The 25,749-nt window shown below is 35.1% G+C and overlaps 3 protein-coding genes across 4 annotated transcripts; all 3 read left to right on the forward strand.

The window, feature by feature from the left end:
- Window positions 1-823: 823 nt before the first annotated feature.
- On the forward strand, window positions 824-7,259 carry LOC133851363 (receptor-like serine/threonine-protein kinase ALE2). 2 transcript variants are annotated; one of them, XM_062287746.1, is made up of 8 exons: window positions 824-1,223; window positions 2,126-2,566; window positions 2,821-3,192; window positions 3,979-4,191; window positions 5,184-5,555; window positions 5,701-5,944; window positions 6,025-6,172; window positions 6,524-7,259. In XM_062287746.1, the coding sequence occupies exons 1-8, from the start codon at window positions 1,103-1,105 to the stop codon at window positions 6,899-6,901; spliced, it is 2,289 nt and encodes a 762-aa protein (XP_062143730.1). In that variant the 5' UTR covers window positions 824-1,102; the 3' UTR covers window positions 6,902-7,259. The 2 variants fall into 2 exon arrangements, with proteins under 2 accessions (XP_062143730.1, XP_062143731.1); XM_062287747.1 differs by having other exon boundaries at window positions 3,979-4,089.
- A 5,028-nt stretch (window positions 7,260-12,287) lies between these two features.
- Window positions 12,288-16,932, forward strand: LOC133852132 (uncharacterized). The gene is made up of 7 exons (XM_062288810.1): window positions 12,288-12,818; window positions 13,675-14,451; window positions 14,927-15,563; window positions 15,661-15,761; window positions 15,860-15,949; window positions 16,040-16,167; window positions 16,284-16,932. Exons 2-7 carry the CDS (start codon window positions 13,780-13,782, stop codon window positions 16,426-16,428), a joined length of 1,773 nt encoding a protein of 590 aa, XP_062144794.1. The 5' UTR covers window positions 12,288-12,818; window positions 13,675-13,779; the 3' UTR covers window positions 16,429-16,932.
- A 549-nt stretch (window positions 16,933-17,481) lies between these two features.
- On the forward strand, window positions 17,482-25,234 carry LOC133852005 (ATP-dependent Clp protease proteolytic subunit 5, chloroplastic). Its single transcript, XM_062288658.1, has 9 exons — window positions 17,482-17,817; window positions 18,309-18,428; window positions 18,697-18,811; window positions 18,914-19,006; window positions 19,370-19,415; window positions 19,522-19,594; window positions 20,749-20,783; window positions 20,884-20,972; window positions 24,710-25,234. The coding sequence occupies exons 1-9, from the start codon at window positions 17,687-17,689 to the stop codon at window positions 24,932-24,934; spliced, it is 927 nt and encodes a 308-aa protein (XP_062144642.1). The 5' UTR covers window positions 17,482-17,686; the 3' UTR covers window positions 24,935-25,234.
- The last annotated feature ends 515 nt before the right edge of the window (window positions 25,235-25,749 follow it).

The raw sequence follows: 25,749 nt of genomic DNA on the forward strand, positions 1-25,749 counted from the left end.
CATGTGTCGCGCATGCACGCCAACACCTATAGGATGACATGGCTGGACGTTAGTTTTGGACGAGAAATTGGATAGAGGTATCATTTTCGTCTTTTCCTATACTTCGGGTACCAAATTTGATAAAAAATAAAATTGAGTGGGCAAAAAATAAAGGTCGTAAAGCACATAGGTGTATAAACTATTTAACCCAAAATAAAAATAAAAATAAAGGATTGATTTGATAACTTTTAAATAAGAGGCTGATACATGGGGGGACGGAAACCGTCCCCCATTACCATCTTTTTCATTTTTTTTTACTAAAAAATTAAAAATAAAGTGAAGGGAAACGATTTTTTGTCTTTCACAAATCATTTTCCTTTAAATAAAGCTATTTAGGGAAAGATCAAATGTTATCCAAAACAATTTTTTTTTCTTCCAAAAATTAACTAAAAAGGTATGATCGATGTCATTTCACTCCTTTATCACATATTCAAAGATAAAAGGGATTACACATCCATTTCTTGCTTATTTTTATTACTTTTTTTTTTTAAAAAAAAAATTCATCATTAAATTTATTTATTTTTTGCATAAAAATAAATAAAAAAATTGACAAAAGATAAAAACCAGATATTTATCTTCAAAAATTAAGAATCTGAGCACCTGGAAGAGAACCTTGTACCAGCACCACAGAGAATCTCAACTCTCTCTCCCTGCAGACACCCAAACAACGATGTCCCTTTTTTTTTTTTTTTTTACCGTTAATCTGTTCTTTTCCGTTAACGGCACACGTTAGATGTAAATAAAAAGTCTCTGCGCTTCACTGCTTTCTCAGACATCGAAACAAAAAAAAAAGAAAAAGAAAAACAAAGATAGCTTCTCGAGCACTGATGACAGAGTGAACCCGAAGAAAGAGAGCCTCTCTCTCCTCTCTCTCCCTCTCTCTCTGGGCTCGAGTTTCCAAATTCCGTCTCTCCGAGTCGACTCAGTAATGGCAGGTTTGACTCCGAGTCCACTGTTCCGGGTTCAGACTTTGACTATATCTCCGCCGTTGGATCCTTATATTCATTTTTGGTTGGAAATGGTTTGAGTTCCTAGTGTTGGCTCAGAGTTCAGGTGTGGTGTTATGCTCATTTTACAGTGTGATCTCGCCGTTGATTTCATCGAATCTCACAGATCTGAAGAAGCGCTCCTGCAGTCATCAACGGCGTCGGTGATGTCGGCGCGTGGGGTTTCCGTCACCGCCGGTAATTCTAATTCGCTTGTAGTGTGGTTTCTCGCTGCTCCGTTTGGTTGCTGAGAAAATGTGGAAAAAGACAAGAAAAGAAAAGAAAAGGAGAAAAAAATTTGAATCGTATGCGTAGCTTAGGGAAACCGAGGAAAAGAAAATGGAATCTAGTTTTTGTGTCTCTTGCATAATGTTGTTTAGCTTCTTGGAAATGATAAGCTCAGTTTAATCAAGCCTAATACTTGGATTAGCGTTTATTGGCTACTAAAAAAGTACCTTTTGGATAGTGTTTCGTAATCTGCTAATCGGAACCTGAAATTTCAAACATCTATGGTCAGTAACTCAGTGGTGAGCCACTGTTTTGGCTTATTTGAGCTCGAAATTTAGGGAGTAAACACGCATGATATGCGAAACCAGCTCTTGAAATTTCTTTGTTTCTGTTGATTTTGTTGTTGTTGTCGTGGCTCACTGAGTTATAGCAATTTGATTTGTACTTGAGCAATTCGTTTTGTTTAGTTGCATAGAAAAGCTACAAATAGAAAATAAGATGGAAATTTAAATAATGAATTCTATCGTTTTTACACATGGAAGACTTGCCTTGGCCAAAGAGTTGAATTAGGCTGGGTTGGTTGGTTCTGAATAATCTAGCAACCAAATGGAGGATTAGGTTTATTCTCTCTATATATATACTTTTTTAATTGCACTAGATGTCCGACTTTGGTTATCCTGTGTGTGTTTTATGTGGGGCATTCTTTGAATATTGTTGGGAGCAAACTATATGATTGATTCAAATGAAATTGATTTATGCAGACCCACTGGGTTCTTAGATTCTTGACATACCAATTATAGAGCTAATGTTATAATGATAATTGCCATGCCTTCCTTCTTCTGAGTAGATTGAATATTGAACAAAAATTGCAGGAGTGTTGGAAATGCTTCGATGGTTGTTTCAGAAACGATTGCTTGTATTATTTTATGTGATATACATCACCAATGCTGATGTATCCAATGATCTATTGGAAGCCCCTTTATTATCTCCTACTAGTGCACCTTTGATTGCACCTGCTATTCCTGATCTACCTCTACCAGCTAATCTTCCTTTGTTCCATAAACCTCGACATAAGCATTTTTCTCCACGTGGTGCACCAACAACTGCACTATCACCAGCCCATCCTCCTTTTTATGGCCCACTGGTAACTCCTGGTCACCCCCCTACTAGTTCACGTTTGTCAAAACCAATGATGAAGAGGAGTGTATTAGCACCGCCTATTGCTAGTTTTAAGAATATTGCCCCAACACAGTCCAGTGCTGGTTCACTTCCTTCTGGTTTAGCTCAGCCACCACTATCTCCTTCTGTCTCAGGTAAGTTATGCTCTGAAAGAACACATTTTTTTTTTTTTCTTTCTTTCTTTATTTATTTATTTTAAATCCCCTTCTCTTCGATTTATCTATTATTTGTAGAGGTACACTTCCATGACAAAAGTGGAAAATCCTATAGCATGTGGTGCCACAGTGCACTAATATTTGAAATTTCCTGGTTCTTCTTAAAGCAAACTTGTAGTTAACAAGGACCTTACTTTTATATTGACATGTGTGCTTATTTTTCATTCTGCCAGATTGTTGCAAACCAGACATGGTACCGAAACAAGGGACTCAGGGGTGCCACTGTGTGTATCCAATAAAACTAGACCTCCTCCTGTTAAATGTCTCTCAAAATCCTAATTGGAATCTTTTTCTAAAAGAATTAGCTTCCCAACTTGGTTTGCATGATTCCCAAATTCAGCTGATTAACTTTTATGTACTCAGCTTATTGAGGTTAAATATTTCAATGGATATAGTTCCATATACAGGGATCAGTTTCTCTGCCAGTGATGCATCTGTGATAAATTCTTCGCTCCTCATGCATAAGGTCCATCTAAACCCTACATTAGTGGGTGATTACAAACTTCTCAATTTTACCTGGTTTCCGCCTCCACCGCCTTCTCCAGGTAATTTTGATAAGCTTTCGACTGCTTTTAGAACATTTTTGTACTAATGTATGTTTGCCTGCTTTCTCTGCATTGGAAATCTGGAATATATTTGTTTCTTCTTCTTCTTCTTCTTTTTTTTTGGGGGGGGGGGGGAGGAATGGCTATGGTTTCTGCATTTGTGTGCACATATTCCATGAAATTTCTTTTAAGCTGGGGGAATAGAGAAATGATTGTATCAATAGTGATGGGGTCATTGCTCATACCATGGCTCCTGATTGCTGCTACTCATAAAAAATTTGGCTCTGCACTTAAACTTTCCTATGTTTACCACACATAGACTAAAGAAAAAGAAAATATTTTTATAAAAAAAATTGGTCATGGTGAGTTGGCTGGTTGAACTCCCTAAAAATTAGGATTTTATCCTGGTTACAGCTCACCTTCCCAGTTCTTTCAAGTTTCATAGCCAAACTTCACATAGTTTCTGACTTTCAAATATATACTCTTTTCTTCTTTCAACAACATACATATGTTGTACGCATGCGCACATTCACAGCTGCTCTAATTGGTTAGCCAAGTTTATAACTTTTGTGCTTGGTCCTGGGGTTTGAAATCTGAAAACACTAGTTGAAATGTTGATTTCAAAAAATTTTGACTCCCTTGCTATTGTTCAGAATTAATTTCATGTTTCTTCCTATGCCTCAATTACTCACTTCAATACCTTTTCCAGCTCCAATATTATGTTGATGATTTTCCTTTAGAACTTAACCCTGTTCTATAATATTCACATAACGTTGCAATTTACAGCTCCTCTTGTTGCTACATCGCCTGTGGGGGCCTCACCATATCATTCGCCGACTGCTACATCGCTTGGTGCTTCAATCAAAGAGAGGCATTCAAATTTAACTGTTATACTTGGTATTGGAGCTGGCATAATGTTCTTCGCCATTGTATTTGTGATTATAATTTGTTTATGCGCATTCCGCCAAGGGAAGACCAAAGCTTCTCTTGTAGAAACTGGTATTTATCCTCTAATTCTAGGTCCATACATCTCACTCGGCCTTTATGCTTTACTTTGTGTTAATAATAATCTCTACAATCATCCTGTAACAACTTGCTAGTGGTAGATACTGTTGTGTCGATTAGCTTTGGATGATGCCTTCAAAGTTTGCAGTTGTGAACACATGAGATCAAAAAAAAAATGATGTTCTAAATAATGTTAATTGCTACTTCTGGACAGTAGTATTAAAAATGTAACAAAGAACTAACTCTAAATAATGGGAATTGACAACCCAGATAAGAAAAGCTCTCCTACTACTTATTTTCATTTAATATAGCTTCATTATTAGAATTAGGGGGCATTTGGAATCATATGGACCTGAGATCGCTCTCTGTGTTTCACATGGCAGCATTGTTCTTAAAACTTTTTTGGAATTAAAAAGTAGCCTGTTGGGCTAGAGAGGTTGAGATCTATTATGGACAATATGCTTGGCTTTGACTTGGATTTGCATAAGAAAAAAAAGCTTCTGCTACTTGGTTCGCTAAAGGTTGCCTTGTGGTTTTAAGTTTTTCCCTTTAAACGATTTAAAAATATGTCTATACCTTGTTATGCTTTCAGCATATATATAACAAATTTCAACTTGGCTTGTCTAACATCAATGGGCATCTCAGGTGTTTTTTTGATAAGTAATTGAAATATTATTAAAAAGTGAAAGTGCAACCCAGGTATACAGAAAGTATACAAGAGAAACACCTAACTTGAAAAAAGAACAAGAAAATCATGAAAATTAAGCACAATCAATGGGCATCTCAGACTAAAGAAACTTAACCAGCTGAAGAAAAGACCTTGGAATTTCTGTGATAAATGAGGACAGCCTGAAATACCACTAAGATACTTGAAATGGATTTAATTTTAACTGATTCTGCATGACTATTATGGGCTTAGTTTTTTGTGAAACCTTTTGTTTATCTTTTCTTTTTCAATTAATTGTTTTCCTTTTCTTCTCCACCAGAAAAGCCGAGGACTGTGGGTGCAGTTCCGGCAGTAGGATCTCTTCCCCACCCAACCAGCACTCGGTTTCTAGCCTATGAAGAACTCAAAGAAGCTACAAACAACTTTGAACCTGCAAGCATACTTGGAGAAGGTGGGTTCGGTAAAGTTTACAGGGGTGTCTTAAGTGACGGTACAGCTGTAGCAATTAAGAGGCTTACTAGTGGAGGGCAACAAGGGGATAAAGAGTTTCTGGTAGAGGTTGAGATGCTTAGTAGGCTGCATCACCGTAATCTTGTCAAACTTGTGGGTTACTATAGCAATCGTGACTCTTCACAAAACCTACTTTGCTATGAGCTCGTCCCAAATGGAAGCTTGGAGGCCTGGCTCCATGGTAATTTGTTTTCTTCATTCACAGATTCTACTAGCATCTTGAGTTTGATAGTTCTCTTTTGGAGTGGAAAACTTGAAAAAACGAAGACATACCAGGCATAAAGTAGATATCATGCATAACTAACAATGACTTGGTTTTGCCTCAGGTCCCCTGGGAGTAAATTGTCCTTTGGATTGGGACACAAGAATGAAGATTGCACTTGATGCTGCAAGGGGACTTGCATACCTGCACGAGGACTCACAGCCCTGTGTTATCCACAGAGATTTCAAGGCATCCAATATATTGCTTGAGAACAACTTCAATGCTAAAGTTGCCGACTTTGGCCTCGCTAAACAGGCACCTGAAGGCAGAGCAAACTACCTCTCTACTCGAGTGATGGGCACATTTGGGTCAGTCTCATCCTCTCTTTCTAAACTTGTTATTTCCATAATTGAAGTCGTGTTAAAGATGGAATGAATAATTTATACAGGTATGTAGCTCCTGAGTATGCTATGACTGGACATCTGCTTGTTAAAAGTGATGTCTACAGCTATGGGGTTGTACTGCTTGAATTGCTGACTGGAAGGAAGCCTGTGGAAATGTCACAGCCAGCTGGACAGGAAAACCTCGTCACTTGGGTTAGTCTTATTATTTGTTAAAATATAAATTAAATAATTAAATTCAAATCCATTGCTATTAGCTTAAGTTTTTGAGATAAATGGTGATTTAACATGATATCAGAACAAAAGTCTTGAGTTCAAATTTTGTTTTTATCATTCACTTCATATTTCAATTAAATATTTTGGGATAAGTGGTAAGTGGTGATTTAACATTATTAGACTTATCCCTTGTTCTTCTCATTCTTTTTCTACTTTTAATCATCACCGTTTGTGATTCGTTATCTTTTATGAAGATCAAATTTATCAGAACTTGTTATGTAATTGTTATTGTGGAAGGAAAGTAAGACTAGTGAGTTGTACTGCTTTCAGGCCAGACCAATTCTTAGAGACAAGGATAGGCTGGAAGAACTTGCTGATCCAACACTTGGAGGGAAGTATCCAAAGGAAGATTTTGTACGGGTTTGCACGATTGCAGCAGCTTGTGTTGCTCCTGAGGCAAACCAACGGCCTACAATGGGGGAAGTGGTGCAGTCACTTAAAATGGTGCAGCGCGTCACAGAATATCAAGATTCCATGTTAGCCTCTTCCAACAACCGGCCAAACCTAAGGCAGTCATCTACTACCTTTGAGTCTGACGGGACATCTTCCATGTTCTCTTCCGGTCCTTACTCCGGTCTAAGTACCTTCGACAACGACAACATCTCAAGGACAGCGGTTTTCTCTGAAGATCTTCACGAAGGACGATGAAGACTTTTAATGGCAAGTTAACCAAAAGCCTTCATTCGGTGTAAAGTTTTTGACTGCCAAAATCAACAATGTGAAGAGTGTTCCCTGTTGGAGGTTAGCAGGATCTTTCTTTTCTTTTTTTCTTCTTTTTTTGTTGTTGTTGTTGTTGTTGTTGTTGTGGAGAATGGGATGTATTTTGTAATTGTGATTGGTGGGGGGTTGGAATGGGTGCTTTCGTTATCCTTGTGGAGAACCACTGTTCAGTTTTCCCCTAGGCAGCGGTTCTCCTCGGTGATAGATTTTGTAAATATGCCCAGCAGCTTGTTTCATCGGATTGGCTTTAAAGGGTCTTTTAATTTAATGCTTCTTTCTTTTTTTCCTTGGTTCTATCATTTTTCATTTTGAATTTGATGTAGTTTGGGGTACAACCGTTTATGAGAAACTCAGACAGATATAAAGCCTTACTTTTAAAAATCTAAAAAAATTAAGAAGAAAAAAAAAAAAGTTTTTCGGCCGCCATGCGGCCACCCGTCCTCCGCTTAGAGTGGCCTAATCTTTTAATTTTTTTAAATAAGAAATAATTTGAGTTGTTTGTTAATATATTTGTTTTGAGATACATGCCTTACAACATTTTTTTTTAGCATTTATTATGGATTGCGCTTTGATTTTGGGCATCATCGTGGTAACAAGGCGACTATTAGGTTTTTAAGTCCACAGTTTTAGCCTTAATAAATGTATTTAGTGATAAGCTAAATCCAAGCCGGCCATAGTTTATGAAGTCGATAGGTTTTAGACGTACTAAAAATATTTCACAACGGGAAGTGGCCTTACAGAAAGTATCTTCATAATAAATTTATAGGGATTTTTCTGAAGAATGATAATGAGGACTAGTTTAATGGCACGTTTGGTACACTCAAATAATGATTACCTGGGAATACGAATGAGTATTACTATGAATACAATAAGCTAGAAAGCTTAGAATAGAATGATCATTTTTGTTCATTCGTTTGGAGACTATATAAATGTCTACGTTTTCTAACTGGAATTTAATTATATTTTTATCAAGTTAAAATACCCTTACTTATAAAAATAATACGGGAATAACACCCATCTCCTCCTGGTCAATGTACTTCTAACCACCTTGTAGGAGTGGTCGAATCACCCGATTTGTGGTTGTGACCACTAAATCTTTCATCCACTAGATGGCACATTGGGGGTGACTGCGACTACTCTCGAGCCATGCACCACCCTCGAAGGTTTAGTTGGGGTGGCCAATCACCCCCTTTTAACCACCCATTAGAAGATTAGAATAAAAATGATGAACGGTTTTTTGAGAATATTATTTTTAGAATTATTTCATTCCTAATGGAATACTTATTCCTTACTTTTTTTTAAAAAAATGGATAATTATTACTCATTTCATAAGAATATCTATTCCAATAATGGGCCACACAGCCACAACAAAATGGCTATTTTATTATTGAGTCTATTCCCATGCACTAAACGTGCCCTAAAGTTGTTGTGACAACATTTAGTACTATGATTAGACATTATTCATAACGATTAGACAATGGTCAAGGAGGAGTAAGTTCGCCTTAATAATTTTAACTTTTTTTTAAAAAAAATAAATAAATTATAAACTTACATTTTAAAAGATTTTTTTAATCACATATAACTTTAGAGATCTATGAGTAGAGTAAATAAAATTGTGATTCATAGCAAATTAAAAGGAAGATAAAGTGTAATGAAAAATAATAATCTCACTCTCCACTCTTACTTGATTTTAGTAACTCTAATTCTTATATAATGAAAGATTGAATGCAATTATGAAAAATATAATCACGTACTCTTAAGATAAATGTCAGTTTATATTAAAAATGTATGTGAGAGCCACATATTTTAAAGATAAACGTCAATTTAATAGACTAATTTTCTTTTTTCTTTTTTTAAAAATAATATTCAAATCAAATTTGAACTTTTTATAGTTTAATTCTTCCAAAATTTTAGTTAAAAAATGCTGCAGCTCTTACTTTGACACTACTCATTATTCACTGTACTTATTTGTTTATTTATTTAGAGAAAATAATGTACTTCTCTCTTACCACACCGCGAGAAGCTCTACATAGTACATTAGCCTATACCGTAGCATGTTCTATACGTAGATTTGGACTCTCTTGATTTCATCCCACAACTAAAAGTTTGAGTAATATTAAAAATTATATTTTTATTTTATAATGACAAAAAAATTGAAATAATTATTTTACAATATTGATGTTCAGTCCTAACCAATCTCTATCAATTATTATTAAAAAAAATCAACATTATAAAATAAAAATATAATTTTTAATATTAACTTTTAGTTGAGAAAAAAAAATGAAGGTATAATGGACATTTCAAGCGTGACAAATTCCGGGAAAAAAAAAAAGAAGCAAAAAATTTAGAAAAAAATAAAATAAAATCAGAAAAAACTAAAAGAAAGCAAAAAATATCCTAAAAAATAGAAATAAATAACAACAAATTTTGAAGCAGTCTAATGAATAGACTGTTTGGAGAAACACTTAATACGATAATAAATAAACTTGATAACTATGACAAGGAGGATAACACCAATAATAATTAATCGGTGCCGCCGTAAAAGAAAATCACAGCGAAGTTCAACAAAGAAAGTACCCCGACGATAGACGGCGACGCAAAAACTGATTCACTGCCATGTCTGACGAAAGTCTCCATCAAGAGGGTTGAAAAATACAAAAAAAGAACTCGAAGACCAACATCAATGCCCTCTTTAGGTAGGTGGGAAATGGGAATCGAACCGAACTGGTTTGGTTGGAAAGCCCATTTAGCTAGAATGTTTCAACTCCAGTGTTTGCTTCCTGTCAATTTTTTTTGGGCATTTGGATCATTTCGTTGACATGGAGAAGAGTAGGTTAGTTGAAATGAAAAGGTAAATTTGTAAAAAAAAAAAAAAAATACAAAATAACAAATTTATTCCTCCACTTAAACTAACCGGCTCCTATCCAGTTCTTTTGAACCGGAGAGAATACTTGTCCATTTTTTGGACGGTCTAGAGTTTAAAAATGAGAAATAATTTTAAGGTTGTGAATATTAGTTATTAACTATTAAGTAGCGAATTTCCCCAAATTGGTCGGTTACATACTTAGGCATTGGTTCGAATTTTATAACGAGAATCTTCATGCCTAGTTCCCATACTTTGGGAGAGGAGGGGGGGGGGGGGGGGGGGGGGGGTGGGGGGTTGGATAGTTTGATTCAGTCGGATTTGAGAGAGCACTCGCAGTTTTTATTGTCTAGGTGGTGCGGCTTCCAACGGATAGGTGATCAATAACATCCATAATTAGGGTTAGGAGGATTTTTATTTATTTTTTATTTTTAATGGAGAACTTGCGAGTCAAACGGATTGACTTGTTTTATCTGTTTATAAATGGGTTGATCCGTTTATGACCCGAACTCGTTTAACCTAAACCCAAACTCAAACCTTATAACTTCGTGTCGTGTTTGTATCGGATTAGCGAATCGTGTATAAATTTGACAGTTCTACGTTCAGGTAGAATGACCACAATTGATCTTCCCCGCTTGTCTTTTTGAATTAAAAACTACATAAAAAAAATAAAAAATAGCGAATTGTGTGACTTAGTTGGATTTGAGAGAGCGCTTGCAGTTTTCATTGTCTAGGTGAGTGCGGCTTCCAACAGGTAGGTGTTCAATAACATACATGCTTAGGGTTAGGAGGATTATTATTATTATTTTTTACGGTGAACCTATGAGTCAAACGGATTGACCTATTTTATATGTTTATAAACGGGTTGATCCGTTTATGACTCGAACTCGTTTAATCTAAACCCAAACCTTATAACTTCGTGTTGTATTCGTATTGAATTAGCAAATTGTGTATAAATTTGATAGTTCTACGTTCAGTTAGAATGACCACAATTGATCTTTCCCGCTTGTCTTTTTGAATTAAAAACTGAAAAAAAAGAAAAAGAAAAAGAAGAAGCGAAATTTCCCATTGGAGGTAGTTCTGGATGGCATAAATGGCTGAATAGGAGTCTCGTTCTAAATTGTTGTCGTTAAGTTAAAAGTGGAAACTCCTGAGTTCTGAGATAGCCATGAAAGCTACGTTGGTCTCCCCAATTGTCTTGGACTGTCCATACATATAAAATAGAGACAGTTGATATATATATATATAAAGAAATTGCAATGTCAAATTTTTAGTTGATAAAAGTTGGGGGAGGTGACGGGGATATATTCTTTGGGTACACCTTTGTCTTCGATGCTCCTTGTAGACTTTGTTTTAGCCTGACTTGCATTTGACGTGATGACTTTCATGAATTCTTCTTATGAAATCTGATTACTAACTTCTTTACAAATTAACACTGACACTAATAAATAATTAAATTTGATTGTGGTTTGAAAAATCAGTTGTTCGCACATTAAATCCTGAATCGAGAGAGATAGTAGAAAGGGATTTGATTTTTGTACAACACCAATACAACAACTGTACAACAACCCCTTACATGAGGGTGGGCCCTAGTATGTGGGACCCACCTTCATGTGAAGGATTGTTGTACAGTTGTTGTATTGGTGTTGTAAATCTAATATTTTCATAGTAGAAAAGGAGTATCAAGAATCTAAGTGGTAGTGATCTGATACTATCATACATACAATGCCTCTTTATTACTTGTGTGCCCGTTTATCTAGACTTAATTAGTTTCGAAAATTATTTTTATGAAAATTATTTTTACTTGTATTTGTAAAAATATTATAATAAAAGCTGTAGTTGCTCATATATATATATATATATATATATATATATATATATATATATATATATATATATATATTTTATCGAGGTATCCTGGTTCACTTATAGTCGAATAGTACTTCGGGCTAGTTCACACACAGTCATAGTACTGAGCGTAGAGGTCCAGTCAGAATTCTCAGACTAATCCCAAACCCTATTTGTAATGCCACTTTAAAAATGGAGCCTTGAAACACAGGGTTATGCCCGGGTTACTGCCCAAGAGGAAGAAAATTAGCTGGAATTAAGGAAGACTTTAGGGTTTAAAATTAGCTAGACTTATTTGTTGAAAGAAGATGAACCAAGAGAAGAGAAAAGAGTCTTAAAAAAGAAAAAAAAGAGGCCAAATTACTTGGACGAAGTACCATTGCAGGAAGAGATGCTCCAAGGTACGAGGTTAAACATCAATAAATCTAATAAAACAAAGAAAAGCCGTAGTTGTTTTAATAATAATAAAAAAAAGTACACCTTGCGGCCAATAAACCCCTGCCACGTGTCATGCCACGAGGGAAAAGAATAAAAATAAAAAGAGAGTGAAAGCACTAACATAAGCCAAAGGGGGTGCGCAGGGCTGTCAACCTGCGCACACACTTGCAGCATAAACCGTGCGTAGAAGAGGAGGGAGGGAAAATAAAAGGAAAGCGAAGCCAAAGACCAAGAGAGAGAAAGGGAAAGACAGATTAGAGATAGAGAGAGAGAGGGTTACTGAGTGGGATCGCCGAGTCGGGGGCGTGTGTGTGTGACCGACCCAAGCCGAGGGGAAAAAAAAAAAAAAAAAACAAACACAGGGTGTGTTTGGATTTGGGGTGTGGAATTAGCAAAAAATGGTGAACAAGAAGATTATTAGAGGTCCTCTTCTCCTATACCTTCTCTTTCTCTCTCTTTCTGTCTCTCGTATTCCTATCATCATTCTTTACCCAAACCTCTCTAACCCTAAACTCTCTATCTCTCTCTGTACACGCCAATACCAAACGCCTCCCTATTTTTCTCACACCCAACTTGAAAAAGTCTTTCTCTTTCTCTTTCTTTGTTCAATTGCTCTCTTCTCTTGGCGCCGTGGCTTTGGTTTCTCTCCTGGGTTCTTTTGGTTTTCGATTTCGTGGGTCGAAGACGAAGAAGAAGGTAGTGGATCAATCTCTTTCGCTCTTTTTGTTGATTGTTTGGAGGTTTTCCTATGTGGGTTTCTGGATTTAGTGTGGCTTTCATGGTTCTTGGTGGGTGGATGTTTGTGGGTGCCTGGGTTTCTGATGGCGATTGATGAATGTGTATGTGGTGGGGGGTGGTAATCTTTTGTGGGTTTTGTTGGGGGTTTTGGTATACGTGTTCAATAATCTGGGTTTGCTTTCGATTGGTTACGTTTTTGGTTGCGGGGTTGATTAGGCTTTGTTTTTGTGTCATCTGGGATTTGTGAATTCTTTTGGGTTAATTTTCTTTATGTGAGTTTTGATGTGGGCTCTTTTTTTTATTCTTCAATTGGGTTTTTTTTTTTTTTTTTTTTGAGTCTTTCTGTTCTTTTGGGTGGTATAGTGTAATCCCGTATGAGTTAATTGAATACCGGTGTTCTTCAATCGGGGTTTCTTTGTATTGTTATATGTAGTGTAATAACTCATTGTATTGCCTCTAAATTTCTGTGAAGTTTTGCTTTCCTTCCCCACTCTTCTTCCTTACATATCTGGATCTGTTAGTATGGAAGCTCATTTTTTTTTTTTTGAAATTTTGGTTTTCTCTTGTCGACATTGGGGGGAGCTTTGTCGAGTATCCACCCTTTTTTTAAAAATCCCTATGTCATGTTTTCCTTTTTATCCATTTTGGGTTGCAGCAAGTCCTAGTAACTTATTTCTTTTTATAATTGTTATTGTGGATCTTATGTTATGAAATCTTCATGTCCCTCCTACTTCCCCTCTTATTCTTATGCGATGAAGACATAGTTAGGAAATGTTGAGTATAATTACTAATGGTTTTTATTTATATGTTGTAGCATTTTGGAAGTTGCTGGAGTGCTTTGTTATTATTGCTATTTGCCATCTCATTCTCCTTGAAGTAGTAGCATTACAAGAAGTGAGCCATAACAACATTTCCTTTTATGGATGAGTTTGGTGGTTCTCGGTATAATGGTATCAGCAATCCTGTAAGGAAGAAAAGGACTCAAACTTATCGCCGACCTCGGCCTGATTCACAGCCACTGGCTGAAGGTCGTGATAATTCACCCTTATCCTCGACACCACCTTCAGATGATTTAAGCAAGGTCTCTAGTGAAGAGAATGCTAGTGGAGATACTAATTCTAGGAGGAAAGAATTCAATCTTAATCAATGTGTGTCAAGGTTTCCTTCTGCTGCTGGAGCTGAAAGTGAAAAACGCTATGAAAAGAATAAAAAAGACGGAGGATTCAATGCATTTTACAATAAGGTGCCCAGCCGAAGTGGGTTTAATAACAGACGTAGTAGTGAAGGTGTTCTTGCACCTGCTAACTGGAAAAGCACTAGCAAGTTGAAGGATGGGTTTGAATCAGAGTCAAGAAATGTGGACATATATGGTGGAAGGAATGGTGAAAGTCCAAGTTCAGGGCAGGCGGGAGTCTTACTAGATGGATCAGGAAATGAGAACAAGGTTAAAAAGGTTAAGCTTAAGGTTGGTGGTGTCATACGAACGATTCAAGCCAACAACGCTTCTAATGGCGCAGTAGGAGGTGGGTCTTCTTCAAAGAGTTCTCGATCCTCAGATGCCTCAAGGCTGCGCCAGAAGCAGAATCTTCAGGTATCTAAACTGATTGTTCTCGTAAGCTTGAGTTGGTGAATTGTGGCAGTAACTATCTCATTTCTATAATAGTTTCATTTTCAATGTATTGAACAGTCGTATTTAGGTTATACAAAGCACTTGCACCGAAAAAAGAAACGTGAGGCAAAAACAATGAGGCATATGTAATTGGTCTTTAAACAATTCCTTGTTTGTTCAAAATTTTGAGTTGGCATTTGACATTGTGTGAGAAACTTCTTACTAGATATAATGACCTATTCTTTATAATCTGCTTGATTCTGGGATGATCCTGTAGCGTAAATTTTGCTGTTTAACTATGTGGATTTATTTAATTGGACTAAAAGAATTTTAAAATCTTTATGGAAGAATAGCTTCTATGCTAATATTTTTGTGTTTCACCATAATAATTGCTCTTTTGCTTGAGTTACATATAGAATCCAGCATAATCTCATCATTAAAAATGTTTTTATTGCAGGAAAATTCAGATGATAATCACTCTCTCTTAGGTAAGAGGAGTGGCTTACAAGGAATTCCATGGAAGGATTTCTCTAGAGTTGGTTTTAGTCTTGTCAAGGAAGAAGAGTCTTTGATGGGGAAGCTGTCTGGAAAGAGCGCATCTGGTAAGCAAGGAGACAAATTTGAACCAGTTCGGAAGAGCAAGCGAGTCCCTAAGAGACGTGTACTTGACTCGGAATTTGGTGATGAGGAGGAGGATGATGAGATTCGGTACCTGGAGAAGCTTAAAACTTCGAAGTCTAAGACAGGAACTAAAGAAGACAACGAAGAATCAAGCAAGAAACATCAGAAATTTTCTAGGGTATCTAATATGGAAAATGGTGGGTCATTAAGGTTAGGCAAAGATGCTAAGAGGTCCAGATCAGATAGAGTATCTGAGGAGACAGATTATGAGGAAGGAGAGTCAGGATCTGATGGTGAACTTGAAGGCAGCAAAAAGAAGAAGCAGAGGAAGGAATCTGTTGACTCTTTAATGGATAATAAGAGGGAAATGACTCTCACAACACGTCAACGAGCCCTTCAGTCGAGCAGAGATGCAGCACCTGGCACAAGTTTAATTGAGTTTCCAAATGGACTGCCACCTGCCCCATCAAGAAGTGAGCATTCATCTCTGTGATGCCTTCTTACATCTTGAAGTTTTTGAATTCTATAGTAGGATTATTAATTGTGAATTTCCATCTTTTTTGATCCCAGAGCAAAAGGAGAAACTTTCAGAATTAGAGCAGCAAGCAAAGAAAGCTGAGGCGGCTCAAAGACGTAGGATGCAAGTCGAGAAGGCTGCTCGGGAGTCTGAGGTTTGTTTTTGTTCACTATAATTATACTTTTGCCTTTCTAAATTTGCAGCTTATATCAGAAGTGACGGAAACAATTGCGATTGCTTGAATTTTTGTAGGCTGAGGCAATCAGAAAGATTCTTGGTCAAGATTCAAGCCGGAAAAAGCAGGAAGATAAATTGAAGAAGCGTCGCGAAGAAAGGGCACAGGTACTGGAAAGTGTTAGATGAACTATCTCTCTCTCTCTAGTTTTGCTTCAAAGCTATTTTGTTAATTCCTGTTACATCATTCTTTTACAGGAGAGGGCTGCCAATGCTATGATGCTTACATCTAACACCGTTAGATTGGTAATGGGTCCTACTGGGACTACAGTGACATTTTCGGAGGATATTGGTCTGCCGAGTATATTTGACTCCAAACCCTGCAGGTAATATCCTCCTCCATTACACTTGGAAATTTATACATGCTTAATGCACAACAGCACTACATCAATAATGTCTCTTTGCCTGATGGCCTGAAAATATTTTTGGTGTTGATCTTCAGTTATCCTCCTCCGCGCGAAAACTGTGTGGGTCCATCTTGTACCAACCCATACAAGTATCGAGATTCCAAGTCTAAGCTTCCTCTTTGCAGTCTCCAGTGCTACAAGGCAATTCAGGAAAAGATGCTGCCTGAAACTCCCTGCTAATGCTGCGGAAAACATTGCTTGCTCTAGCCTGTATGTAGCATGCAGGAACTCATGCACATATATATTAGTATTATCTTGTATTCGGAGACTGGCGAAAGATCAATCATATTTTTGAGCTTAATGTAGAGAGGGAAATACAAAGTATGTTTTGTTCACTTGCTGTAATTATACAGCTTTATAATTGATAGCAACCATTTTTCACATTCTAGAAGTGAGAGTGATTTTTTGATCATTGTGATGGTTCTCTGTAGGATATTCTTCTTCTTCTTTAGATCCTTGTTGACTCTTATCTAGTGTCTCTTTGTGACACTAAAATCAAGTTCAAGAATTACAGTAGTCAACCAAATGAGTAACTTGTGTCAAATTGTGATATTTACAATATTGTAAGTGGGTTGGCAATCCGTGTTGGACTGTCGGATTCGAGTTTTGTCAATGTATGAGCATAAGATTATATAAGTTAATTTTATTTCGACCTATTTATTTTAAATAGGTAAGACATTTCAATCCTAACCTTATTAATTTTGTATTGAGTTTATGGGTCATGTAAAAAATTAACGGTCTTTATTGTAAGTGTAACAATTTATGGCGGATAAACTTGGTTTAGGTATCAAATGTAAGAAATTGGAGCCATTAGACGGGTAAATAAATTTAAAAAATTTATCAAAAATTATGGATTTTGCTTATTACTTCTATCATTCTAATTTCTATGTACAAAGAATTTTAACAAAGCTTTCGTTCAAATTGGGTTATAGAGATTTATTTGTTTATTTATTTATTAAATTGACACTTATTTTTGGAGCACCTAGTTTTGCATTTGAGAATGAAAACAAATGAATACTAAAATAGACTAGGGAGAATTTCTTCGACACAAGTCACACAACTATGCAAAAAATTCTATCTTTATTATATATAATTAAATCGGATTTTCTTTTAAAATAAAGTTGAAATTATTGTTTACCCTTCTAATTTAGGGGAAAAAGGGCAAAAGAAACCAAGGAAATTGCGGGCAAATCCGTAAATTGGATAGCTGAAAGATACATGGGGCCATTTCTTTACTTACAGGAACACTCCTCTGTGTGAGACTCCTAGCCCCGTTGTTCGCCGCCGTGCGCTTCTCGTATTAGCAGATAAGGCGATAAGCATTCGGCCTCCGAATTTCGCCGTAACTTCTTCACAGAACCATATCGCTAAAGTTTAATTCTTTAGCTCTAATATTTAGCCCGAAAATAAAATCGCAGAGAGAGAGAGAGAGAGAGAAATGGCCCAGACGTGCGTGTCAACCACCTCAGCCTCGTCGCTCAGATTCAACTCTCTAAGCTTCTCAGCTAACCCTAGCTCCGGCTCGGACCTTCAGAGGCTCTCTCTCCCTGTAGTGCCCTTTAGTTCCAGGTACTCTTGTTGTCCTTAAAATTATTCCTTTTTTTATTCTTTTTTTTTTAATGCAAAATCGAGTAAATTAGTAGTTTGCATAAAATTGGGAAATTTGTATTTTCCTGTTGTTTATCTATTTTTGTTTTTTGTTTTGTATTTTTTATCCGCTTAGTAAAGTTAAAAGTTTTGGATTTGCATAATGCTCTGTTCGGTTCCTGAGAAAATTTTGACAAAAGACAAAGAATTAGTCATGATTATTTTGAAATTTTAAAACTGTTTGTTACTATTGTGCTGAGGAGACGAGCAAAATCCATGTCTTAGCGCAGTAGAGCTATTAATATTGGCCAGGATTGGGAATTTTCTTTGCTTTATAATATTTTATTTATTTAGTTTTCTTACATTTTCTTCGCAACCAAGCAAAGACTGCAACTAAAGGATTTTTTTTTTTTTTTTTTTGGGTCCATTTCTTTGGTGGTCAAACATAACACTTTGTTTTTTACGGTTTTCAGGAAATTAAGGAAGCTGGTTGGTAATGGAAAGAACCTCAGGAGTTCTCATGTGAAAGCAGTGTATTCTGGTGAGTTTTGGACGCCAGAGAGGAGCTCTCAGCAGGGGATTTGGTCCATAAGGTAGCTTTTATATGCAGATTTATGCACGACTATGGAATTTCTATCCTGTTTGGAATACCCACATTTTATTTTTTTATTTTATTTTATGACTAATAATTGATTAGAAGAAGAGGCAAAGTCCTCGTATACGAAAAGTATACAAGAGATGTAACCACCCTAATGGTTTCAAAAATCTAAAAACTTAACAAAATCTGGAATACCCACATATCTTATTGTTCTTCTGTTATTTATTTTGCTTTTTTGAAAATTTTCAAATATGATATTTTAGGGATGACTTGAAAGTCCCATCTTCTCCATACTTCCCTGCATATGCGCAAGCCCAAGGGCCGCCACCAATGGTACAGGAGCGCTTCCAGAGTGTTATAAGTCAGCTTTTTCAGCATGTAAGGGAGTAGGGTTGGTTTTTGTTGTACTTACTTCAGGTTTAGTTAAGTGCTGGTTAGTCTCTCTTAACTTTTGATATCCCCGTTTAATCACACTGTTAGAGAATAATACGTTGTGGGGGAGCCGTTGATGACGATATGGCAAACATAATAGTTGCTCAACTTCTGTATCTTGATGCCATTGACCCTAACAAGGTCAGCTCTCTCTCTCTCTCTCTCTCTCTCTCTCTCTCTCTCTCTCTCTCTCTCTTCCCCCAAAAACTCCAATGTACTGGCTTGTATCTGGTCTATCATTGCCAAGTTCCTGTTGGATGAGCACCCGCAGTTAAGCAGTGTAACATCAAATAATCATGTTTTGTCATTTGCTCAAATGCTCCTAGTATTTTTTATTTTATTTTTAATAAATCCCTCTCTCTCTCTCTTCAAATTTTGCTCTCTCTCCCTCCCTCCCTCCCTCTCTCTCCCGCCTCTTATATTTCCCTATGATAATATTAATAGTTAAAAATAGACTTGTGCAAGTGGCTAACTGGTTAGTGCATTTTCTGGTGTGTTGAGCAGGATATTGTCATGTATGTGAATTCTCCTGGAGGATCAGTTACTGCCGGTAATTACATCTTTAAAAACTATGTATTTCAACCACTATCTTGTTTATTTATATTTGTGGGGTAGGGTTGCCTTTTAATTTTATAACTTGCCTTTTATTTACTTAGGTATGGCCATATTCGACACGATGAGGCATATCCGACCTGATGTCTCTACTGTTTGTGTTGGATTAGCAGCTAGGTACAATTCAGCACTGCTATCTCTCTCCCTCTCTCTCTAATTTCTTTAGCATGCCTATGAAACTTCTAATGGAACTTCCATAGATAAAATTAGATAGAACAAAAGGGAACGTTTATAAGTAATATATATTTATTCCAAAATTCTTTCTGCCTACAAATGTACTTATTAATTTAGTTTTTGCTTGTCCCTTTTGGGCAGATGGATATATTAGTCTTGATTTGATTAAGGTTTAGCATTCTGTTTCTCTCTTGCTCAATTTTCATGTTCTTTTCTTCCTATATCTTTTTGTGTATGGTTGCTGGTTTGGATTTGAGGTACTTGGCCCCTTATTGAATATAGTTGGCTAGCAAAAATGAGATTTCCATTTGTTATGGTTCTCTGTTGTGGAAGCCTTTACATAGGTGAAGCAGCATGTGCGATATAGATTTTAATTCGTATCGGATGCAATGGGCTTGTAGACTGGGGATATGGAAATGTATTTGCTAAGTTCTACATCTCCTCGATGAAATCATGCATTGATTTGGTGACAAGTTCTTCATGCAATCTCATGGATTCTATGATAGTTCTTTTCTGACAAGACGATTGAGTTGTCTTGCATCACTTCTCATAATGACGCGCGCGTGCACACATACAGACAGAATTTCTGGAATAAGAAAAATTTTCCATTATAATATGCTAAAAGAAGATCCTCCAAATAGCTGCTTCTCTATATGCATGTAATGCATTTGCATATGTTGCAGGTCAGTGCAATCGAATTAGTATATGAGAAGGTTGATGAAGATCCTTTTCTGTGCTTGCTGTTGGTTGTTCTCCTAAAGTAGTATACATGTAGTTGATGCTAATTTTTTTTTTCCTACCCTTATCCTCACCGTTGTCCCAAAACGAAAAACAGAAAACTAAATGTTAATAAGCTCATGTTACTCTTTAACTTTCTCCATTTAAGTTACTGAAGAAGCTGCTTCTCATATATATTTTGGACTGTTGGAAATGACATTTTATACACATAAGAGTATACATCTTATCCAAATATTGAAAATTCAGTGAATACATTTTCAAATTTCACAAAACACAGTTGTTAATGAGAATACTTTATAATTTTTGCTCATCCGCCCAAACCAAAATGTTGATGGATAGCTTTGTTTTTCCATGAGCAGTATGGGGGCTTTCTTGCTTAGTGCTGGGACTAAAGGTAAATGATTCCTTTGACTTGTATGTATGTTAGAAGTTACGTTTCATGATTTATGTTTCTTGAGTTTGATAAAGAGAATCTTTCTGCTGCATTACCTAAGGAAAAAGATACAGTTTGCCAAACTCAAGAATAATGATCCATCAGCCTCTCGGTGGAGCTCAAGGTGGACAAACCGACATAGATATTCAGGTGAGCTTGCTTTCTGACTTTCTGTACCTCTTTCTATTGCTAGAACTTTTATTTTTTTTCTTCTTTATTAATAACATGTTGATGCCTTTGGTCTAAGACTGCTGGAATGTTATTATGTTTGTGTTTTTTGTGGTAATTGAAGCTTTATGTATCATATATATATAAAAGCCGAGTTCCAACTTAGAATTGGCCTAGAACTATGACATGTGGTGTGAACCCATGTTTTTTAAACATTGAACTGGTCATTTAAGTAAATCTGAATGGTTCATGTATTTCAAGTGAAATAAACGGTACATTTAATATTCCTAATTAACTCTCTTATGTTGAATAGAAAATGAATAGAAACGTCAAATTTTGTTGTTATTAAATTATCTTTGATTTCTACATCACTCTCTTCCTTTTAGTAAAAGATCCATGTGTTTCAAGTGAAATAAATGGTACATTTAATATACCTAATTAACTCTCTTATGTTAAATATAAAATGAATAGAAACATGAAATTTTGTTATTAAATTCTCTCTCTCTCTCTCTCTCTCTCTCTCTCTCTCTCTCTCTCTCTCCCTTTGAGTAAAAAACTTGTCCTTTAAGTAAAACTGAACCGGTCCATGTATTTTAAGTGTAATAAACGGTGCATTTAATGTCCTTAATTAACTCTTAGGTTGAATAAAAAAAGAATAGAAACGTCAAAATTTTGCTGTCAATAAATTCATTATGATTTCTACCTCCCTTTCCTTACTTTTAAGAAGTATCAAAACATTAGGGTTTATTCTATATTGCTCTTTGCTAAAGCCTTGAAGTCAACGAGTCTCTTCTTGAAGGAAAAGAATTGGGCAAAACCTATGATCCGTCCTCCTATAATAAACACCAGCAACAACATTCAAGTAAATTGTTTTGTTTTGTTTTTTGAACTACTTTGCTTTTCTTTTCTTCTTTCTTTTGTGGTTTTGAGGTAGTTGAATTCGAGGTTGTTTCAGTCTAAGGGTTTCGATTTAATAAAAATAATGGTTTTATGTTTTAATTCATTTGAATGTTTTATGGGAATTTATTTATTTCTTTTTTCTTTTGTGTGATTTACTCGGATTTTTAGACATTTTTTAGTAGGTGTTTTTTTTTTTTTTTTTTTTTTTTTTTTTTTTTTTTTAAATTTTAAATTTTTTCCCCTTCTTTTATAACTAAAATAGGGCATAAATTTATTTTATTATCTATAAATTTGTTTTTAGAGAAAGTTTCTTTGTAAGAGACTCCGATATAAATTTACATTTGGGTGGAGATCTGAATCTGTTTCTTTTTTGTTTGAATTTTTTTTTGGTTGAGTTGTTCTTCATTTGAATGTTTTATAGAATTTTTTTTTCTTCTTTTTTGTGATTTACTCGGATTTTTAGTAATTTTTTTGAAGTGATTTTTCTGCTTTTGAAAGCAAAAGAAGGCGAATATTGAATTGATTGTTAGGCCCAAAAAGAAATTGAGAGAGAATTTATTTGAGAATCTTTTGATTGAACTAGATTTGAGGATTTATTTGATTGTTGTTTAGAAAAGGCAATTTTTTTTTTTTTGAAAACACCAAATATTTGATAATTAAGCATTAAACCTAATGTGAAAGGCTTTATTTGATTGCATTAAATGTTGAGTGAAACATTTTGTTTTATTTTTTATTAAAAAATAATATTTTGTTTCTTTTTCGGATGTTCGGAAATATATGTATTTTATTTGCATTGAGATATAATAAGTATTACATCAACAATATTAGAAATTCCTACTTATTTTCTATTAATGCTTTGATAATCAGAATCCATGTTTTCTTTTTGCTATTTTTTTTTCCTTAATACTTTTTTTCATTTTAAACTTCTCCTACTGGAACCAAATTTTTAACATGTTTTAGTGTATATGAATTAAACTAAAATCAATGGTCTTATGTTTTAGTTCATTTGATTTGATTTTTGATTTTTGATTTTTTTGTGATTTATTCGGATTTTGAAATCTTTGTTTCAATAGGAGTATTTTGAAATGAAAAGAAGTATAAAGAAAAAAAAAAATAGCAAAAAAAAAACCTGGATTTTGATTATCAAAGCATTAATAAAAAATTAACAGGAATCTCTAATATTGTTAGTGTGATACTTATTATATTTCAATACAAATAAAATTCATATATTTTTGAGCTTCCGAAAGAAATACAAAGAAAGATAAACAAATATATATATATATATAATATGAATACAAAATAAAACAAAACCTTTCACTCAACATTTAATGCAATCAAATAAAGCTTTTGATAGGTTCAATGCTTAATTATCAAATATTTGGTGTTTTCAAAATAAAAAATAAATATTTGCCTTTTCTTCACAACAACCAAATAAATCATCTCACATCTGGTTCAATCAAAAAATTCTCTCACAAATTCTTTTTCTGCCCAACAATCAATTCAATTTTGGTCTTCTTTTGCTTTCGAAAGCAGAAAAATCACTTCCAAAAAATGATTGAAAATCATAGTAAATCACAAAAACGAAGAAAAAAATTCCCATAAAACATTTAAATGAAGAACAACTCAACAAAAAATTGTCACAAACAAAATAGAAACAGATTCAGATCTCCACCCAAACGTAAATTTATATAAGAGTATCTTACAAAGAAACTTTCTCAAAAAACAAACATAAAGATAATTAAATAAATTTATGCCTTATCTTGCTTTCAAAAGAAGGAAAACAAAAAACTTCTAAAAAATGTCTAAAAATCCGAGTAAATCACAAAAAAAAAAAAAAAAAAATCCCATAAAACATTCAAACGAATTAAAATATAAATTCATTATTTTTTATTAAATCGAAACCCTAGACTGAATCAGCCTCAAATTCAACTACCTCAAGACTACGAAAGAAAAAAAAAAAAGAATAGAAAAGCAAAGTAGTTCACAAAACAAAAACAATTTGCTTGAATGATGTTGCTAGTGTTTATTATAGGAGGATGGACAATAGGTTTTGCCCAATTCTTTGCCTTTGAAGAGGAGACTCATTGAGTTCAAAGGCTCTAGCAAAGAGTAATATAGAGTAAGTCCTAATATTTTTATGCTTCTTAAAAGCAAGGAGAGAGAATTTAATGACTGCGAAATTTGATGTTTCTATTCTTTTTCTATTCAACGTAAGAGAGTTAATTAGGGATATTAAATGCACCGTTTATACCTGAAATACATGGACCGGTTCAGTTTTACTTAAATGATCGATTTTTTACTTAAAGGAAGAGAGAGAGAGAGAGGGGTAGAAATTAGTGAGGATTTAATGACAACACAATTTGACGTTTTTATTCATTTTTCTATTCAATATAAGAGAATTAATTAGGCATATTAAATGTACTGTTTATTTCACTTGAAATATGTGGACCAATTCAGTTTTTTACTTAAATGACCGGTTATTTTACTTAAATAACCGATCCAATGTTTAAAAAAATTGGTTCACGCCACGTGTCATAATTCTAGGCCAACTTTAAGTTAGAAATTAATGAGAATTTAATGATAACACAATTTGACGTTTCTATTCATTTTCTATTCAATACAAGAGAGTTAATTAGGCATATTAAATGCACCGTTTATTTCACTTGAAATACATGGACCAGTTCAGTTGTACTTAAATGACCGGTTTTTTAACTTAAATAACCGGTTCAATGTTTAGAAAATTTGTGTGTATATACACACACACACACACACACGAGATTCTTATAAACACATCCCTGAATGAGTGACATGGTTCTCAGGCAAATGAAATGCTACATCATAAAGCAAACCTTAATGGGTATCTCTCCTACCACACTGGCCAAAGTCTTGAGAAGATTAATCAGGATACTGACCGTGATTTCTTCATGAGTGCAAAAGAAGCCAAAGAATATGGGCTTATAGATGGCGTCATTATGAATCCCCTCAAAGCTCTCCAGCCTGTGGCAGCTACAGCAGAAGCTGAAGAAGTGGAGTCTGGTGTGTAAACTTCTCTTGATTGACCGCTGCAGTCGACATGGCTATACAGATGAATTAAATGGGGAATGATCTTTTTCAGGTGCCTGAGTTAATGAGTCCATAATGCCTGATCTTCTGTGTGTATCACAGAATTAAGAGTCTTGAATTTTGCTGTTGGTTCCATCTGAATTGCAAGCTTGAGAAATAGATCAAATTCTAGAGATGTAATTTGTCTTTAATAATCTATTCTCTGTGAGAATGATTTATTGTTGTTTCTTTATAATGGATCTTTTTCCTGATACTAATTTACTACATAAAAGTTAGAAGATGACATGCTTCTCTCTCTCTCTCTCTCTCTCACACACACACACACACTATCCATTGCCTTTTTTCAAGGGATCATCTTTGGCAATGGTTTGACACCAGCCAACATGCTTTTCTCTCATGCCTTTCTATATTCTTGTGTCCATTAGCATCTGGGGTTAGCGTCTTTTAGCGTAGGTTGGCTCTGGTAATCAAAGCCCTTCTTAGCAACGGGTGCAGACCCCACTATATCCGGAAGACAAATTTTGCACCCAACATACAGGAACTTGGATACCAAAATTACATGGCAAACGAGAAGGGACAAAGGGAGAGGAGATGCATAATACTTTGTTTATGGAGTGCTGGTTAAATGACACCAAGCTCCTTTTTTTTTTTTTTTGGCCCTGAACCCCTCCTAGCCTGCCTTTCCGTCCATTTGTTTAAAGAGTAATATTACAAATTACATTTTTATTTCATAACTATTTTATTTTGTTGGCTTAGCAGTGTTAATTAATTTTTGAATAAAAAATGATTGATATAT

Source organism: Alnus glutinosa, chromosome 12 (assembly GCF_958979055.1).
Source record: "Alnus glutinosa chromosome 12, dhAlnGlut1.1, whole genome shotgun sequence".
NCBI lineage: Eukaryota > Viridiplantae > Streptophyta > Magnoliopsida > Fagales > Betulaceae > Alnus > Alnus glutinosa.

Coding starts and splice junctions, on each gene's coding strand:
- LOC133852132 (XM_062288810.1), top strand. CDS start 13,780: ATGGATGAGTTTGGTGGTTCTCGGTATAATGGTATCAGCAATCCTGTA. Junction 14,452..14,926: donor GCCAGAAGCAGAATCTTCAG/GTATCTAAACTG, acceptor TTTTTATTGCAG/GAAAATTCAGATGATAATCA. Junction 15,564..15,660: donor GCCACCTGCCCCATCAAGAA/GTGAGCATTCAT, acceptor TTTTGATCCCAG/AGCAAAAGGAGAAACTTTCA.
- LOC133852005 (XM_062288658.1), top strand. CDS start 17,687: ATGGCCCAGACGTGCGTGTCAACCACCTCAGCCTCGTCGCTCAGATTC. Junction 18,812..18,913: donor TAAGTCAGCTTTTTCAGCAT/GTAAGGGAGTAG, acceptor TCACACTGTTAG/AGAATAATACGTTGTGGGGG. Junction 20,973..24,709: donor AAACCGACATAGATATTCAG/GTGAGCTTGCTT, acceptor CATGGTTCTCAG/GCAAATGAAATGCTACATCA.
- LOC133851363 (XM_062287746.1), top strand. CDS start 1,103: ATGCTCATTTTACAGTGTGATCTCGCCGTTGATTTCATCGAATCTCAC. Junction 3,193..3,978: donor GCCTCCACCGCCTTCTCCAG/GTAATTTTGATA, acceptor TGCAATTTACAG/CTCCTCTTGTTGCTACATCG. Junction 5,945..6,024: donor CGAGTGATGGGCACATTTGG/GTCAGTCTCATC, acceptor TAATTTATACAG/GTATGTAGCTCCTGAGTATG.